At 38.2% G+C, this 17,310-nt stretch overlaps 2 protein-coding genes across 2 annotated transcripts; one reads left to right on the plus strand and one right to left on the minus strand.

Annotated features, from left to right (window-relative positions):
• The first annotated feature begins 730 nt into the window (after window positions 1–730).
• metap1 (methionyl aminopeptidase 1) lies at window positions 731–11,743 on the plus strand. The gene is made up of 11 exons (XM_065297042.2): window positions 731–886; window positions 1,809–1,860; window positions 1,955–2,064; window positions 2,178–2,238; window positions 5,802–5,893; window positions 7,263–7,346; window positions 8,038–8,176; window positions 9,956–10,087; window positions 10,320–10,463; window positions 10,540–10,605; window positions 10,690–11,743. Exons 1-11 carry the CDS (start codon window positions 773–775, stop codon window positions 10,854–10,856), a joined length of 1,161 nt encoding a protein of 386 aa, XP_065153114.1. The 5' UTR covers window positions 731–772; the 3' UTR covers window positions 10,857–11,743.
• An 810-nt stretch (window positions 11,744–12,553) lies between these two features.
• LOC135787225 (alcohol dehydrogenase 1-like) lies at window positions 12,554–17,301 on the minus strand. Its single transcript, XM_065297044.2, has 9 exons — window positions 17,148–17,301; window positions 16,130–16,231; window positions 15,904–16,045; window positions 15,731–15,818; window positions 15,133–15,352; window positions 14,076–14,336; window positions 13,850–13,982; window positions 13,633–13,771; window positions 12,554–12,880 (listed from the first exon to the last, which is right to left on the minus strand). Exons 1-9 carry the CDS (start codon window positions 17,163–17,165, stop codon window positions 12,850–12,852), a joined length of 1,134 nt encoding a protein of 377 aa, XP_065153116.1. The 5' UTR covers window positions 17,166–17,301; the 3' UTR covers window positions 12,554–12,849.
• Between the last annotated feature and the right edge of the window lie 9 nt (window positions 17,302–17,310).

Below are 17,310 nucleotides of genomic sequence, written 5' to 3' on the forward strand. Positions count from 1 at the left end.
ACTAGAAACACATCACATAAAGAAATATCCTACTATAATTATATTAATGATAAACAGCTGATCCCACATAAAAAAAATGTAGTATACTTTGGTATTTATAGTAGATTAATTGCAGTATACCTGACTGACTGAAGTATATAATTATATAAACTACTACACTTTCTGAATGTATAGTATCCTTTAGTATGAACTAGCCTATACTAAATTGACTGTAGTGAATTATAGTATAATTAATTTTTTCTATGTTAAGGTCAACTGTTTCACAGTTTACTATAATAAATACTAAAGTAGTATTTTTTACTTGTCATGACTCATTTGTGAATTAATGGTTTTTGTAATAGAATAAAAAATGAAAGATGGTTCCTATGAAAATGGCTGATTTAAATACTGTAACTTTACAGACGCACAAGACATCGAAACTGTAGTGTAGGATATTCGCCCATTTTCACTCTTCACCAAAATTTAAAGTAATTCGTATAGTTTTACTGTCACTACGAAAAAAAAACCTACAATTATTATTCCGTGATTCATATAATAATGGTGGAGTACTCCCCTCAAATGATCTCGGTAGCTTTCTCTTCAGGTGTGTTCGATTTTTTGCGGCTCTGCGCAAACTGATCGATGGATGACATCTAGTATCGCGAGATCAATTCGAAAACACAGTATTCGAATCGCTCTCGCGATACTTGATGTCATACTCCGATCGGACTGCACAGTGCCGCATGAAGTCTGACTCTCGCTCTCTCTGTGTCCGACAGCAGCAAAAGCAAGCATGGCGGCGGTGGAGACACGGGAGTGTGAGACGGAGGGCTGCTGTAAAGAAGCTAAACTCCAGTGTCCCACTTGCATCAAACTCGGGATTTTAGGCTCATACTTCTGCTCTCAGGTGAAATTTGAACGCCTCGTTGCAAACATGCGACGTTGAATGGTCTGCAGCTCGTGTCACGCTACCGGCCTACGGAACTGAGCTCCAGCGTTAGCCAGTTAGCTGTTGTATATAAGGAGGAGACAGTTTACACCTCATTCTGAGCTTTGACGCTTCTTTAGAGTTTCGTGCATTTGGTTTTTTAAGGATAACATAATTGTCTGGATTATTGAAAGTAAAACACTGTGTGAAATGTCGTTTTGCGAGCTATTTTCAGTTCAACGAGCTTTAAATGACCTCAGCTCAACGTGTCCGCGTGCTGTCTGATACAGTTGTCAGTATATCAACCCTTTAGTCGTGTTGTATTTCTAGACTATGTAAAGTTAAATGAAAACAGTGGGCATTATTATTTCAGAGCTGTGCGTCAAGGTTTGTCGTATACACTGCACGTGTGCAGTCTGCAGGGAGTGTCTCTATCTGCTGAGCTCTCATTAGTTGTCTCAAAATTAAGTGAGCTGCCCACTACAGCATTTTTGGGTTGTCTGGGTAGGCAGCTCACTAGGGCTATTAAACCAGCACCTGTTGCTGGGCCTGATCTGCTGTCTTGATGTAGTTTGAAATTGAAGAGTGACATGATGATGATGCTGCTATTAAGTTAACATTTTTGATTTTGACATCTTTAAAAATGGCATCTTATTCATAAATACAGTGGGAAGGGTTATTCTTTAATTTTAATGCATGCCTGTGAGTGCGAAATCACAGATCTTTAGTTCCTTTTTTTCCGGGGAGAAACACAAATTTTAAACGCTGTGCATGCCAAGGATAATTCTGTCAGTCATCATATATTGTATATGTCCTTAAAGATAATAGACATGGACTAAAAGTTTTAATTTCATGCGGTTTTGATGTTATTTCAGTGACAAGATGTCTTGTGTGTTTTCAGGAATGTTTCAAAGGCAGCTGGGCCACCCATAAATTGCTTCACAAAAAAGCAAGTATGTGTTTGTTCCCCCCACCCTTTCTGTTTATTCTGTTTGTGCAAATTATATCTTTGTAAATCAATCATCAATGTCTATCGTGTTTCTGCAGAGGATGATCAAATGAAAGATGAAGGCAAGAACTGTGTGGAGAAGGAAGTCAACACAGACCCATGGCCTGGCTACAGATACACTGGCAAACTACGACCCCACTATCCACTGGTGAGGACGAAACACACGCACATTTATAAACCGCAATGTCAGTAGGTTAAGCATAGACTTAGCGGTAGCGACTACTTGTGTTGTAAATGTGTAGTCACTATTTTTTGTTTCAGACACCCATGAGGCTTGTTCCTAGCAACATCCAGAGACCGGACTATGCAGATCATCCGTTGGGTAAGTATCAAGTCTTTATTTTTGAGTAAATTATTAAGAGTAAAAATAAGTGTGTCTCTTACCATCTGGCCTGGGTCACTGCACCATTCCGACATACGGCCCTGTTCAGTGTGCTTGTGCAGCCTGAACTTTTGAACCTTGCAAACTCGCTTTTAAACGAATGGCCTTCATTTCCAGTGCCATTCGATTTTTAAAAGGTGGCATGTTATTTGCAACAGTGCACTTCTGCTAGCCAACAAATTAACCATAAGTGAATGCATGCCCGCTTCAACATTAACAAGAATAACCTGCAAAACCTTTTTATTTGTGTCTCTTTGTTGCCCCTGGCATAATATGGGGTTTCATGCAACGGTTTTAGGGACATAGACAAGATGTTTGAAACATTGTGGTGTGTTACAGTTTAGCAGCTGAAGTTAAATATTTATTTTAGCTATACGTCAGGACTCCTATTGGGAGTAACATACAATATGTGGACACTTACCACACTTAATAATGTATGAATGCCTTTTCAGTTGCCCTTTATGAGGTTCAATTAATTTGTTACACAGGTTTTCTGTCTACTATGTGTGTGTTGCTAGCACAATGTCTGTAAAAATTAGAAAGCAGAGTACTTGCCATTCTCTAATTTTTTTGTAACGCTTCCATGTCAAGCTTCTCATTTTTTTTAAATTGCCACAACTACACAACTGTGCTACATTTTTAAGGAAACCCTTAGTTATGTACATAAACTGTACAAAGAAAGTGTTGTTACCCTTAGGTTTGTGAAGAGCATTTTGGAAGCCAATAGTTGGCTGAGCCTGCCCTGACCACGCGGGGTGCATGATTTTTGAAAAACACTTTGGAAAAGGGAGTCGGGCCGAATACCAAAACACACTTGTAGCCAATCAGTAGTAAGGGGCGTGTCTACTAACACGACATCGTTGCCTCAAGCAAGCTTGTTTAGGTGATTTCAAATGTCAACACTGGCTTTCAGAGATCTTGCACCCCGCCTTAATTTTGCAGAACTTTTAGGGCTTAAAGAGCCCAGATGGTCCGATTCACGATTTTACATTTCCTTTGTGTGTATTAGTACATGTTAAGAGATCCAAAAGGTACAAACCCCAAAGTAAACGATGACGAGAGTTATCGTCTCCAATGTAAATCTCTTTTCTTGGACTACAACAAACACACAGATTGTAGGCAACAGTTAACTTCCTGGGATTGGTGATGTAGACAAGAGCGACATTATCATAATTCCTCCCGCTTGGTCTCACAGCCTGTAAGTTAACTCCTGGTAGCATTGCATTGTGACCGAATTTTTCAAACATGGTAAGGAGCGTCACATTTCCAGCTGACGTCAGAGTTATTCAGGCCAATCACAACGTACAGATTAGCTGGCCAATCAGGGACACAGAGCTTTCAAATCTATGAGTTTTGAACCAAATCTGTGCATTTCTGGAAAAGAGGGAAATCTGTAGCTACAAAAATGTACAGTATGTGGAAAATGTGTTTTTTAACCATAAACCAGGCAAACACATTGTATTATACCAAATACACAAAATAACGTTGTTTTTAGCAATGAAATTGGTGCCCTTTAAAATAATTCAAACAAATGAATTACAAAAAAATTCACCCCCTCGCATTTGTCATAAAGGGCAAAGTTAGCTATATAGACCAAAAACACTTTATGTACCAGGATGTAAACACATTTATTTCAGCTGTAACGTTGGCATTACTCCCTTTTGGTGGCAGTCTCTAGCGGCCAGCCATTTTGGTTTCACGATAGAGACCGGAAGGTTGCCCCTTGGTTATGTCTATTGTCCTAGAACAAATAAAGGGTTCAGATGCAAAACCCTCCAGGTGCGTTTGATGTTTTCTTGTAAATTAGCTTTTTTGATCAGACTCTTTAATTTAGGTTCATTAATTTCACTTTAATGGCAATAAAACATAATTAGTTAGTTATTGAAATGCCTTATTTTCACTTTAGTGATTTGATTGGTATTTAACACATTTGACTGTCTTTTGCTGCAAAACCCCCTAAGTGCATGCAAACAAAAATCGTCACTTCTAAAAAAAGTTTTTCAGTCACCCTTTACTGTCTTTCCTGAATAAAGGTAATCGGACCAATATGTGGCGTTTAATCGATTCTTTCAAGAAACCTGTATTTCTGAAAATGAGAGCGGGATTAAGCGGATTTGAAGCGCAAGTATTTGATGAAAGTGTAAAACATAGCAGAGCATTCGGACAGAGGTTTAGCAGCTTTTGCATCTGAGCTCTTCAAAATGAGATTACTTACACAGCCTAAATACCATTAATACACTTCCAAATGGACTTCTCTGTCTATATTATAAAGGCATCTCTTGTGAAAACACAGTATTTTGTGAGTAAATAAGTGCTTATTTGTTCTTCATTAACTAATGCTGCAGTGTCTTGCCGTAAGTAACCATTATGGTAGCGACTGTTTGCTATTAGTGTCTTATAGTTACAGCCACTCTCTTGTTATTAACTTATCCTTTAGTTTTAATGCCTCGGCTTTCAGGTACAGAGTCTTGAGACAGCCTAGTGTCTTTAGAAAAGCATCAGATGGTTTAGTGAAATGTGGGTGTGTGAGAGAGGGTATGAGATGGTCCAGAAATCCATTTATATACGTTGCTATTGACCTCCATGTGTGTGTGTGGGGTTGTGCGTCTGAAGCCTCTCTCTCGCTCTCTGCAGCTACAGAGGTTGGGTTGTTGGCAGGTATGAAGCCCCGCCGCTCACCTCGTTTGTCCGGCTTTTGTTTTTACAATATCATAGGGAGCTGTCTGCTCCATAGTGGGCGTATGATTGTGTGTCTGTGAAATGGCATGGCTCTGTTTGTCTGCATGGCTGATGTGGTTTGTTCAGCTGGTATTAAGGGTGGGACGGTATGACCAATTAATGATCATTTAAATTAAAGTAATTATAATATATATGAGAAAAATTAATATCAGTCTGTTGACTTTTTTTCTCTTTTATATATCTGCAAATCTGGGAAAATATATAAATAAAAATGTACATCAATTAGCTGTATAAAAAGACATGATTTAAGTTATTTTAGAAGTAAATATATTGTTTATTTCAATAGCATTGAACATGAATCTATCACTTCCCTTCAGCCATAGTAATACATTTAGCAAGTTTTTTGTAGACTGTTGCTTTAGCTTAACTGGTAGAGCACTGCGTTAGTACTACCACAGAGGTCATGGGTTTGATCGACGTTATGCTCATAAAACTGTCCTATCAACTCATACCTGTCCAAACGTATCTATCGTGGTATTTCTACCGTTAAATTTCTACCGTCATACCACCTGGCCCCAGCTGGACCTTTCTGTTGCTCCATTGTCAAGTTGTCATGTCCTAGAGGTCTCTGGATCAGTGATCGTGTGTGTATGTGTCTTCACAGATGTATTGTGATGTGTTCATTAGCTGACTGGAGACCGGATCTGTTGTGCTGAAAGTCAGTAGTTAGTCACAGTTTCTGACTGGTAGTGAGATACTTCTGTGGGAAGAAAAAATGTCTTGTGTGTTTTACTATGCATTAAATGATTCATCTCCATTTAAAGGGATGTCTGAGTCAGAACAGACCATGAAGGGGACATCTCAGATTAAGATCCTCAACGCCGAAGAGATTGAAGGCATGAGAGTCGTCTGCAAGGTAAACGCATACATAACCCCTAAACAATAAAAGTATGGTCAGCCTATTAGTGCAGAATAGATACCCATATAGACCTACATAAGTTAATACACATTATATCCAATTTCTCTCGAGAAACACAGAAGGCTCTCTGACAATTTTATGGACATTTTCTGAGATCAGAGTGCTGTGTGAATGGTTTTTACACGGATTAATAATGGATCATGGGTGACAGACTAAATGATTGCCTGTGATTTCTTACTGATTCCTGTTACGCTACATTTTGACAGTAAATCAATTTGAAAAATAAGACCAGAAATACCCTGCAAACACAAACAATTTGTAATAGACTGAAGTACCCAGGTTTGGGAGTGAATGTTGATTTAGAAAGCATTTAATATTTTCTTCAGCTTCAAATCACGCAGCTTTTCGTGTTAGATATTGTTTTCGAAGACATTGATGTAGTAATCTAGCAGTATTCATTTTCTCATCATAGTTTTGTCAACTCTAGTTTTCATAAGTGTTTTGTTGAAAACTAGGGATGTGACGATAAATGCAGATATACACTAATAATACCTGAACGATAACTATTCTGTATTGCACAGCCAATATTATGCACAGCTTTCATGTATTACGGCTTTTAATCAGAAAGTCCTTATCAATCTGAAATCACTGTTAGTTTCAGTCGTTTATAACATGCATTTGAAAAAGCAACACTTGTCAAACATAATCATTACACATTCTTTATTATGATGAAAATACCTGAAAAAGTTTGAAGAACACCAATATAAATATTGTTTTTTTTCCTGTGGCCCATATTGAGTTTCTGCACAAGAGCGCCATCTGGCTTTTGGATGTAGCGGCGTAATTAATTGAGAAGCATAGCAAGCAAAATCGGCTGAATTATCGATGCATCCCTATTAAAAACAACTATTACAACCATTGTGTCACTCATGCCCTGATTTTCAGACCTATCCAGTACTCAAAATTAAAAATGGACAAAAGTGCCCATCCCCATTATGTTGTGTTGCTCCTTTATGCATCTTGTTATTTTAGCACTCATTTAGTGAATGAGAAGCCAGAAAAAGTCCTGGTTACACAATCGCCATGGAGAACAATCAAGTTTAGTGATGTGTTGTTTTTGTTTAGAAAAGGTTTAGTTTAGATCATTGAGTTGATTAGTCATGAACATACTAGTCCTATACATCAATTGACAGTGATAGTATCAGATTTGCTAGATTTTTTGGCAGAGATTGTTTTTACCTTCTTGAGAGACGTGACAGTGCTCATCTGATCTGATCTTGAAAATACATTTATGACTGTAAATCTGATTGTGTGATGCAAGCCACAGGACAGTTTTAGATGTTTTATGTCTTTTTGTCTTGTCAAGCTGGCTCGAGAAGTGCTGGACATTGCTGCCATGATGGTGAAATCTGGAATGACAACAGAGGAGATCGACCATGCAGTGCATTTGGTACATCTTTTATCCATGTTTATTTCTCTTTAACTCTTTCACCGCCAGCGTTTTTAAAAAAAAGTTGCCAGCCAGCGCCAGCGTTTTTCCTGATTTTCACCAAAGTTTAATGCCTTCCAGAAAATGTTCTTCTTTAAATATATGAACATACAATATACCAAATGAAAGAACAGACCCTCTGCTTTCAAACAAAAAACGTTTCATCCTACCTTCAGTGGTTCTTTTCCAATCAGCTTTTGAATATGGGTAGGTTTTTGCAAAAACACCATATTTTGAGCAAAAAGCAGATATAATTCCATTTTTATGACGGACTTTTCATAGAGATCCCATTCAGAGCGATCTTTAAAACAGACACGGACATGCAGCAGTTTGCCATAGGGCAAAACTTCCGGTTTTAAAAAGTTGCGGAAGGGCGCCACCTGGTGGATAATAGCGGTATTGCGGAAAGACGGAAAATCTCGTCATTGGCGGGGAAGCGTTTTCTCTTAATTGACGAGATATCTCGTCAATGGCGGGGAAAGAGTTAAATACAAGTGTTAAACACAGAGTGTAAATAAAGTTTGAAAATCCAGGCAGATGACAAATTGTGCACTTCATCTTATTGTTTGTTTTACTATACTTGTTTCCTTCTGAAAGCTTATCAGTCAGTTTGCTTAAATATAATTTTTGACTGTTCTGTTTACTGGTTAAGGCCTGTACAGCTAGGAATTGTTACCCATCACCTCTGAACTACTACAACTTTCCAAAGTCTTGCTGCACCTCCGTCAATGAAGTCATCTGTCATGGAATACCTGACCGCCGCCCCCTACAGGATGGGGACATACTTAACAGTATGTATGATGCATACACATGCAGATTTCACTTTTTACAGAATGTTTGGTGTTTTTAAGTATTGTGTTTAAGTAAGAGATATACACATTCACTGACTTAAGTCATTAAAATTCAATTTTTTAAACTTTCCATGTCACACAGACATAACAAGCGGTAATAAACATTAATAACTATTTGTGTTTTTTAAAAATATATGTGCCTTAATATATGTGTATTAATGCAATAAACTGTGGTTATTAATGCAGATGTTTAATTTAAATCTTCCACTGTAGCTCTTGAATTAAATATGGCACATGTAGGCACAAGGACTCACATATCATGTTCATGGATGATGTAATGAACTAAAGTTTTATAACCATTACTTTATAATGTAGTCCCCACACTGTGGCTTGATAGAAGCAACAACAGATTGGCGTGCTAGATGCTTCAAGTCCAAGTCTGCATTCAGTGCTGCGCAGTTTGATCAGCCTTTGCAGTGCCGCATGATTTCAAACAGACAGGATAAATCGGACATGACCCTATGAACAGAGGGTTGTAATGCTGGTTAAAACTGTGAATTTTCTGAATTCAAACATTGTTGAGAACATTCGGGATAATGTAAGTACACGTGAACCAAATATATAACATTGTGCTAGTGATTTAAATTTCCTTTTAAAGTCCGAGTTGCATATGTCCATCGTTTTTCAGACAAACACATTTTCGGATATTTTATAAAATGTTTTAGATCTTTCAGTTGATTAAATGTAATGTTACAGGGTCCACCTATAGTCCACGACCTTCAAGTCCAAAAAAAGTGCGTCCAACCTTCACAAATTAAATCCAAACGGCTCCAGGATGATAAACAAAGGTCTTCTGAGGGTAATCTGCGCAGGTTGTTGTATAAATATCCATATTTAAAACTTTATTAACGAAAATAAATACCTTCCGGTAGCGCCGCCATCTTAGACTCCTCTGTATTCAGGAGAGAGTATCAGCGTAGTGTACGCACTTTTCTTAGTGACGTATGACAAATTCGGAGGGCGGGGGCACAGAGCAGCAGCAGAGTAACCTCCGTAGGCTGCGTAAGCTCTCATCCTGAATGCGGACGCGACTAAGATGGCGGCGCTACCGGAAGGTAGTTATTTTTGTTAATAAAGTTTTAAATATGGATATTTCTACAACAACACCGCATGGATTACCCTCAGAAGGCACTGGTTTATCATTGCGGAGCCGTATGGATTTATTTTGTGAAGGATGGATGCACTTTTTTTGGACTTGAAGGTCGTGGACTATGGGTGGACCCCGTAACTTCACATTTAATTAACTGAAAGATCTAAAACATTTTCTAAAATATCTGAAAATGTGTTTGTCTGACAAATGATAAACATATGCATCTCGGACAGCTTGGGGGTGGGTAAATCAAGGGTTTAATATCATTTTTGGCCGAACTATCCCTTTAATGTTAACCCTGATGCAGCATGAAATCTGTGTGCCCCATATTTAAACTTAATTATTGATGCATACAGTTCACAGTAATAGATTCACAGAAATGTTTTGGCCTCCCAACTCTACAGGGAACTAAGAGTCACACATTAAAAATAAAATAAAAGCTACACTCAAACGTTTCACTTTTGCTAAAACCCTCTCCCGCTTACAAAAGAAATTGAGTGCTGCACAAATCAAGTAGGAAAACAGACCTTTGCTAGATAGTATACTTCATAGGCAGAGACATGCAAACACTAGCATTCACACTGTGAAAATAAATCACTTGGCCAATCATATATCATTTTCCCTTGCAGTTGATATAACAGTTTACCACAATGGTTACCATGGAGATCTGAACGAAACCTTTTTTGTCGGTGATGTGGATGAGGGAGCCAAGAGATTGGTGCAGACCACATATGAATGTCTTATGCAAGCCATCGACTCTGGTGAGAATTAAAGCCCATGCAAACAAACACTGCATATTTCATCAAGACAGTTATATTGTCTCTGCATTTTCCCTTGGTACATGAATTTTACATTGCATTTGAGCTAGGAAGTATAGCGTACAGTGAGCTCATGTAAATTTAAAGTACATCAATGACCTTTAGAGGGCAGAATGTCACAGTGGGATGTATGTTTTGCGCTTGATCTAAGGATGCTTGTTGCTTTTATGTGTAGTGAAGCCTGGAATCCGCTATCGTGAATTGGGGAACATCATTCAAAAACACGCCCAAGCTAACGGTTTCTCAGTGGTACGGAGTTACTGCGGACATGGCATCCACAAACTGTTTCACACGGCACCCAACGTACCGCACTATGCCAGTGAGTACATTTACAAACGCTCAATATACATTCAGATTTGAATATATATTTAATGTTATTTTGTTTATTTGTGCAGAGAATAAAGCAGTAGGAGTGATGAAGCCTGGCCATGTGTTTACTATTGAACCCATGATTTGCGAAGGTAAAAGATGAATCACCAAATTCTTAATGTATTTTTTTTTTTTTAAAAAAGGTTCATGTTAAAAAATGATTTTACTTCGTGCAGGTGGCTGGCAGGATGAGACATGGCCGGATGGTTGGACAGCAGTTACTCGTGATGGAAAACGCTCGGCACAGTTCGAACACACACTCCTTGTGACGGAAACCGGCTGTGAAATTCTCACGCGTCGCCTCGAGGAAAACGGCCGTGCTCACTTCCTGTCCCAAATGTAGGGGTTGAATTAGCCCTATTCTGCAATGGAGGATACAACGGCTCCGCCCCATATCACCGATCAGCCAATCGCACAGTGTGTGTCTCTGTAGGGCAGGAGATGATTGGCCATGTGGCATTGTCAGCGGATTTGGGCAGGAGGTGGAGATTTGTTAACTTCTGAATGTCACCTGACAGTCACATTAATCAGCTTGGATCTGAGAAAATTATCAGGCACTGGGCTTTAATCTGGTTACAGTGCCATCACACACTGTCTACTTGGGCAGAGTTATTTGTATGGATGGTTTTGTGTGCGCACCTGTGTGTTTGAGTGAGAGCGTCAGCTCTGTGGACTCTGCTGTCTCAGTCTGCTTCAGTGCATTTGTATGCCTGGCTCGTTGCAGTGTACTGTACTTTTTCTTTATTGATAAGCCATTGTTGAGTTTAAGATGCAGCGGGTATTGAGTGTAAAGTGGTAAAATACTGTCTCTCCGGAAGATATCAAAACTGATGACGGATTTGTGGAAACTCTGTTACGGGTGACTCGTAATACTGAACATTGTAGAAATGTTATTCATGAAGTTCTACCAGCATTCGTAAGTTCAACTTAAATCAGTTGTGACTTGTCAGTGAGACCACCTAGTGGTGAATATTAGCTTTTATTCAATAGTTTCATTATTTTCTGCTCTGTGAAGGGGATGACCCCACTGCAGTTGTCCTTGGTAACTGAAAAGATGATTTTTTTGTTTGTTTGTCTTTGGCGATTAAATCCCACATAAAGAAAAGTGCAGAAGACTGAAAAGCAGTTGTAAGCCTTGTGTCTTTGATGCTCTGTCTGTATGATGCATCTCATGAAATCAGATTCAGTGTTTCAGTATTCAAGCTGAATAAAAGTATATTTTCTCCTTTATTGTGGCCTCTATTTTAGAGACGTTAAGTGAAAAATGAAATAATATTACAAAAAAAATGTATGAAAGGTTTAGTAAGTAGTTTGACAAAAATTGCTCTAAGATAGATTTTAAAGAACACATATTATGCCCATTTTTACCAGATGTAATAAAAGTCCCAGTTGTGCCTAGAATGTGTCTGTGAAGTGGCCATGGGTGGGGTTTTATTTGTGTGACATCACACTAACAATAGAATCAAAACAGCATGTCTACTGAGACTGCTTTGCTTTAGTAGGGATTTAAAAAAGGAGAGGGTGAATGTTTCATTGTAGGGTGGTTGTGCCAACACATTTGTCCAAACACCTTGTAAAAGTGTATTTTGCATAATATGTACCTTTTAAGGAGTTCAGGTTATAAAATGCTAAGATCAACGCAACAAATAATCTAATGCAGACCTCTGCTTGACTTTATAGGCAATAACAATGCCTATAGAAACAACCTGCTGCCATTTTAACCATTGATTGTCAAAACCTGTTAAATGGATGTAAACATGGTAAAATGTAATAAACAGATACAATTTTTTACATGCATACGTCCACTGCACTCTAAAAGATTTGGTGCTAAATAGCACTAAAAACTAGTAATCGTGGGGGAATCACCTATAAGCACCTATAAAGAACCAAGCAGGGGTGATATAATACCACATATGGTTCTACACAGGTGCTATATGGCACTTAAAAAGGTTCCCCTATGATTACGGTGGTTGGAAACTCTGGAGGAGTGAAATAAATCGACTTGACAGCATCAAATTGCTTACACAAAACCACATGAAATGATTTACATGCTTATTTTTATTTGCAATAGATAACTTTTTTATTAATGTTCATGCATTCCATAACAGAGTATAATAGATTGATATACATTTTGTTTGGTTACAATACAACTACATATAATTTTTTTACTTCAAAGCAAGTGAAAGCACTTTATAAAACAGTAAGCTAGAGAATGCAATTAACAATGCTGTGTAATTAAAATGGATCCTTGAACCCTGTTGTTACACATTACAAACAGGGAGGAGGCAAGAATTTGACTGTTTAACTTTTGGAAGTGGTTGTGTAAAGATTGCCCTTTATTTTGATATATTCAGGATGGTTCGAATGCTGAAAAACAAAACAAATAAAAGAGTTTTTTTTTTTTACAGTTAAAGGAATACTCCGGCCAAATATCAAAATTACCCCACTCACCCCTGAGCAATCCAAGATACATGTGTCCATACTTAAGATGAACACATTTGGAGTTAATAGACTTCATGCTTTATAATGGTAACTAATAGGGATCAAAAAACAACTTTAAATTTTTAAAAAGACTTTAAACCCACAAATTGCATTTGTCCTTCACAGAGGAAATGCACACGGCTCCAAAGGGTTAATAAAGGTCTTCTGCAGGTAGTCAATGCGATTTGTACAAAAAATATTTAAAAACTATAAATAATGACTAGCTTCCGCAAACAATGCCATCTTGGACTCAAAAAATGGCGTAGTTACCAGAAGATAGTTATTATAGTTGATAAAGTTTAAAATATGGATATTTTTCTTACAAAACCGCATATATTACCTGCAAAAGATCTTTATTAAACTCTTGGAGCAGTGTGAATTATTTCTCTGAAGGATGGATGCACTTTTTGGGCTTCAAAGTCAGAAGTTGTTCCCTGATTCCTGTTTTCTACCATAAGCTTGGAAAAGCAAGGACATTCACTTAAATTACTCCACATGCATTCATCTGAAAGATGATGGACATATGCACATTGGATTGCTTGAGAGTGAGTAAATTTGATATTTGGCTGGTGTATCGCTTTAACTGTTTATTAATATAGTATTAGCTATGAAATCAAGATCAAGTTTTAAAACTGTACCATTCTCCAGTCTTCATAAGGTTGATGGCATCATTGACCTTCTCCAGAGGCATGTTGTGTGTTATGAACTCATCAAGCATTATTTTGCCAGACATGTAGTCCTCAACAAGTTTTGGAACAGAGTCCTTGCCTTTAAAACCTAGAAAAAAAATTATCCACACAAAAATTATCACTTCTCCACTTTTTTAACAAGATCCTTGAAAGTCAGCTTGTGTACCTCCAAACAGAGAACCCTTCCAAGTTTTCCCAGATATGAGCTGAATGGGCCGTGCGGAAAAGTCTTTCACATCAGTCCATCCGACCAGAACACTCACACCCCAACCTTTAACACATGACTCCAGTGCACTCCTCTATAATTAAAGACGCATTTGTTTACACCCAGAAGATTGAAAGAACTTTTAAATGATTCAGTAAATGAACATTGTCTGTCTGTCAAAGCTTACCATTACTTCTGTGTTGCCTACACACTCGAGAGAGAAGTCCACTCCTCCATTGGTCATCTCTGCGAGCACCTCGCTGATAGGTTTATCGTATGATTTCGGATTCACAAAATCAGTGGCACCGAACACCTTTGCCTTCTTAAACTTCTCTTCATTAATATCAACAGCAAAGATCCGAGAGGCTCCTGCATTTCTACAGCCCATGACTGCGGCAAGGCCCACCGCACCCAGCCCGAAAACTGCACACACGGAGCCCGGTGTGACCTTATCAAGCAAACATAAACAACTTGATATCACCTTATCCTTCAGTGGCTCAAAACGTTTTTCCACAATGAAAATGTATGAATTTTATTGCATTATATATAAGAGACAAACAAACTTCTTCACCAACAGACATTTTATGGAAAAGATTTGAACCCAATAAATGTCACTTAGTTTAAAGATCACGTTCTTTCTGATCTAATTTTTTAAACCTAGTTAGTGGGTAATGTTGCTATAATAGCATAAATAATACCTGTAAAATGATAAAGCTCAAAGTTCACTTCCAGGTGATATATTTTCTTTAACAGAATTTGCCTTTCAAAGCCTACAGCGAAACGGCCGGTTTGGACTACAGCCCTCTAATCTGCTTTAACATCACTAGAACAGTTTTTTGACTAAACTCCGCCCACAGGAATACGTCAGTCGCCAGCTAAGCTAACGGCAAGCTAAGCTGCTATCGAATCAAAGCAAACTAAAAAAGCTACACAATCAGAACTCGTTATGTATTTCTGAAGGAGGGACTTCATAGAACAAGGAAGACATCAGCCCATTTTGAGCACATTGAAAACAGCGCTATACAGATAAGTAAATTGTGTGAAAAATTTTTTTACACGTGAAACATGAACACATGTTATATTGGGCACTGTTAGCTTCAAAAACACAGAAAGAATGAGACCTTTAACATTTAGTTATATGATCCAAAGACATTTAGTATTTAAAGTGTCCAAATATTTTTGGGGGCCGAATAAATAGGTACTGTATGTCTTTCTACAGCATGTTTATGTACAAGTATACATACTGCAGCCGTATTGACAGCTGCTCCATAGCCAGTAGAGACGCCACAGGCGAGCAGACACACTCGATCGAGCGGAGCATCGTCGTGGATCTTTGTCACGGCGATCTGGTTCATGACAGTATACTCGGAGAAGGTGCTGGTGCCCACGAACTGCAGGATAGGCCGACCACGGCAAGTGAAACGTGTTGTGGGATAGGACATCACATCTAAATGCTTGTTGGCCCTGCCAGATAAAAAAGCTTTTAATCAAGAAATAATCCCCCCTTTTTCAAAAAGTCCAAGTTTGCACCTTAAAAGTTCATATTAGTACCTCAGAGGAACATAATGCTACCAAATGTATACATATCAGTATCCTCTATTGCATATTAGGCTCTTTAAAGGGTACTGCCCCAGTGACAGCTTAACCATGGTTTTACTAGTTAAAACCAAAAAACCAGGGGTAGTGTAGTAAAACCATGCGCGTGTGTGTGTTACTAGTAAGTAACACACACACACACACACACACACACAAAAAACATGGTTACTTTACTTTTACCACAATAAAACCATGGTTAATTTTCATAAGGGATGATTTTTGTTTGGGTGTTTGTGTGTTTCTCACCAGCTACGATCACACATGTTTGTTTTTGGATATTTGCAGAACCTGCAATCTCCACACTGACAGAGGAAGAGCGTGATGACTTTATCACCTGTTCACCAGAATCCAAAGACACAGAGAAATCACATTTAGATCACATTTCCAGCAACAATAAAACTGTGGTTTTATTTCATGACCTGGTTTAAAATCAGTGACTTTAGGTCCCACACTCTCCACCACACCGGCCCCTTCATGACCCAGAACAGCAGGGAAGCCCTTCTTCAGCTGACTTTCAAACAGGTGATAAAGATCGCTGTGACACACACCTGTAGCTATTACCTACAGAAACAGAAAAATCTTTGTTAACCGGTGACTTCATGGCACCAAATGCTTTAAAAGTGGGTTTATGAAAACGTTTCCCACCTTAATACGTATTTCTCCTTCCTGCGGTGGTGCCACCTCTACTTCCTCCATCACCAGGGGAGCATTGGGCTCCCAGGCAACAGCAGCCTTACATTTAATCACCTAAAGCACACAAATATATTGCTTCAGTGTGTTGGATAGACTACTGAGTATTTGACTATAGGTGTTTATATAACTGTTTTTCTGCTGCAGTTGTAACTTCTCTGCTCTTTAGCTGTTAGTCGGGGAGCCAAAGTCTCAAAAGCTCATTAAAATTGGTTGAACCTGACATGAACAATCATGTTATCCAGTGTGTCTTTCGGAATTATGATGGAATGAGTTTCTATGGAATGAGTATACTGTTTGGTGAAAAGAATGGTATATTGACTGATGTCATAACTTGGGGGAATAGTTGATTGCCAATGAAGTAAAGATGAAAATATTGGAAAAAAGTAAAAAAAGCCTACTTTTTTGCATTAAATTGAGTTATTTTTTCAGTAGATGTTGTCAGCACATTTGTTCTGTGTATCTGGAAAGCATTTATTGACAGCTTACCCAACCCACTGAGAATTTGAGGAAAAAAAATATTTTTCACAATTTTCTGATAAAAATAAAGGGTGCATACACTAAAATGGCCACTTTTTTTCGCGATATTGTTCGGGCAGAGCAGACCCTCCAATTATTGGTTCTTGGGGTCAAAGTTAACAGAAAAACACAAATAAAAAGTATGGCAGACCATGTCAGGTTGAACCCATTTTTGAGACTTTGGCTCCCTGACTATGTACTTGGAGCTTGTCCTGGACAAGTTTTCCAGACATTTGATTTTGGTCAATGAAAACATCTGTCTTTAAGCCAAGATTATGTGGGATTTCACAATCAAAGATAACTATTAACCCAGTACATTTTTATAGTTTTCGTCTTGTTTAAAGTTTGAAAACTACATTAAACTATGAAAATACAAGTATACATGCATACTGTCATATGTAAATGACTTAATATGTAAATGACATTAAAAGAGATCAAAAGACAGTTTACGAACCTTCCCTGCAGTGGCCATCTCCCAATGTAGTCGTATTGTTGTGCTGAATGCAAAAGGAGCAAAGATTTTTTGCCTGTTGTTTTTGTACCCTGCTTTTATACAGATGAAGCAATCTCTCCACCCATCTCTCTCTCGCTCTGTCTTTCAAGTTTTGCTGTGTGCA

The sequence above is a fragment of the Paramisgurnus dabryanus genome, chromosome 20, assembly GCF_030506205.2.
Source record: "Paramisgurnus dabryanus chromosome 20, PD_genome_1.1, whole genome shotgun sequence".
Taxonomy (NCBI): Eukaryota; Metazoa; Chordata; class Actinopteri; order Cypriniformes; family Cobitidae; genus Paramisgurnus; species Paramisgurnus dabryanus.

Bases quoted from the DNA above. Each gene is read 5' to 3' on its own strand.
- metap1 (XM_065297042.2), top strand. From the start codon at position 773: ATGGCGGCGGTGGAGACACGGGAGTGTGAGACGGAGGGCTGCTGTAAA. The intron at 8,177-9,955 runs GTATGTATGATG...TTTCCCTTGCAG, and splicing joins GGATGGGGACATACTTAACA to TTGATATAACAGTTTACCAC. The intron at 10,606-10,689 runs GTAAAAGATGAA...TACTTCGTGCAG, and splicing joins TGAACCCATGATTTGCGAAG to GTGGCTGGCAGGATGAGACA.
- LOC135787225 (XM_065297044.2), bottom strand. The intron at 15,353-15,730 runs GTGAGAAACACA...TTTATCTGGCAG, and splicing joins AACATGTGTGATCGTAGCTG to GGCCAACAAGCATTTAGATG. The intron at 14,337-15,132 runs GTATGTATACTT...TTGCTTGATAAG, and splicing joins CAGCTGTCAATACGGCTGCA to GTCACACCGGGCTCCGTGTG.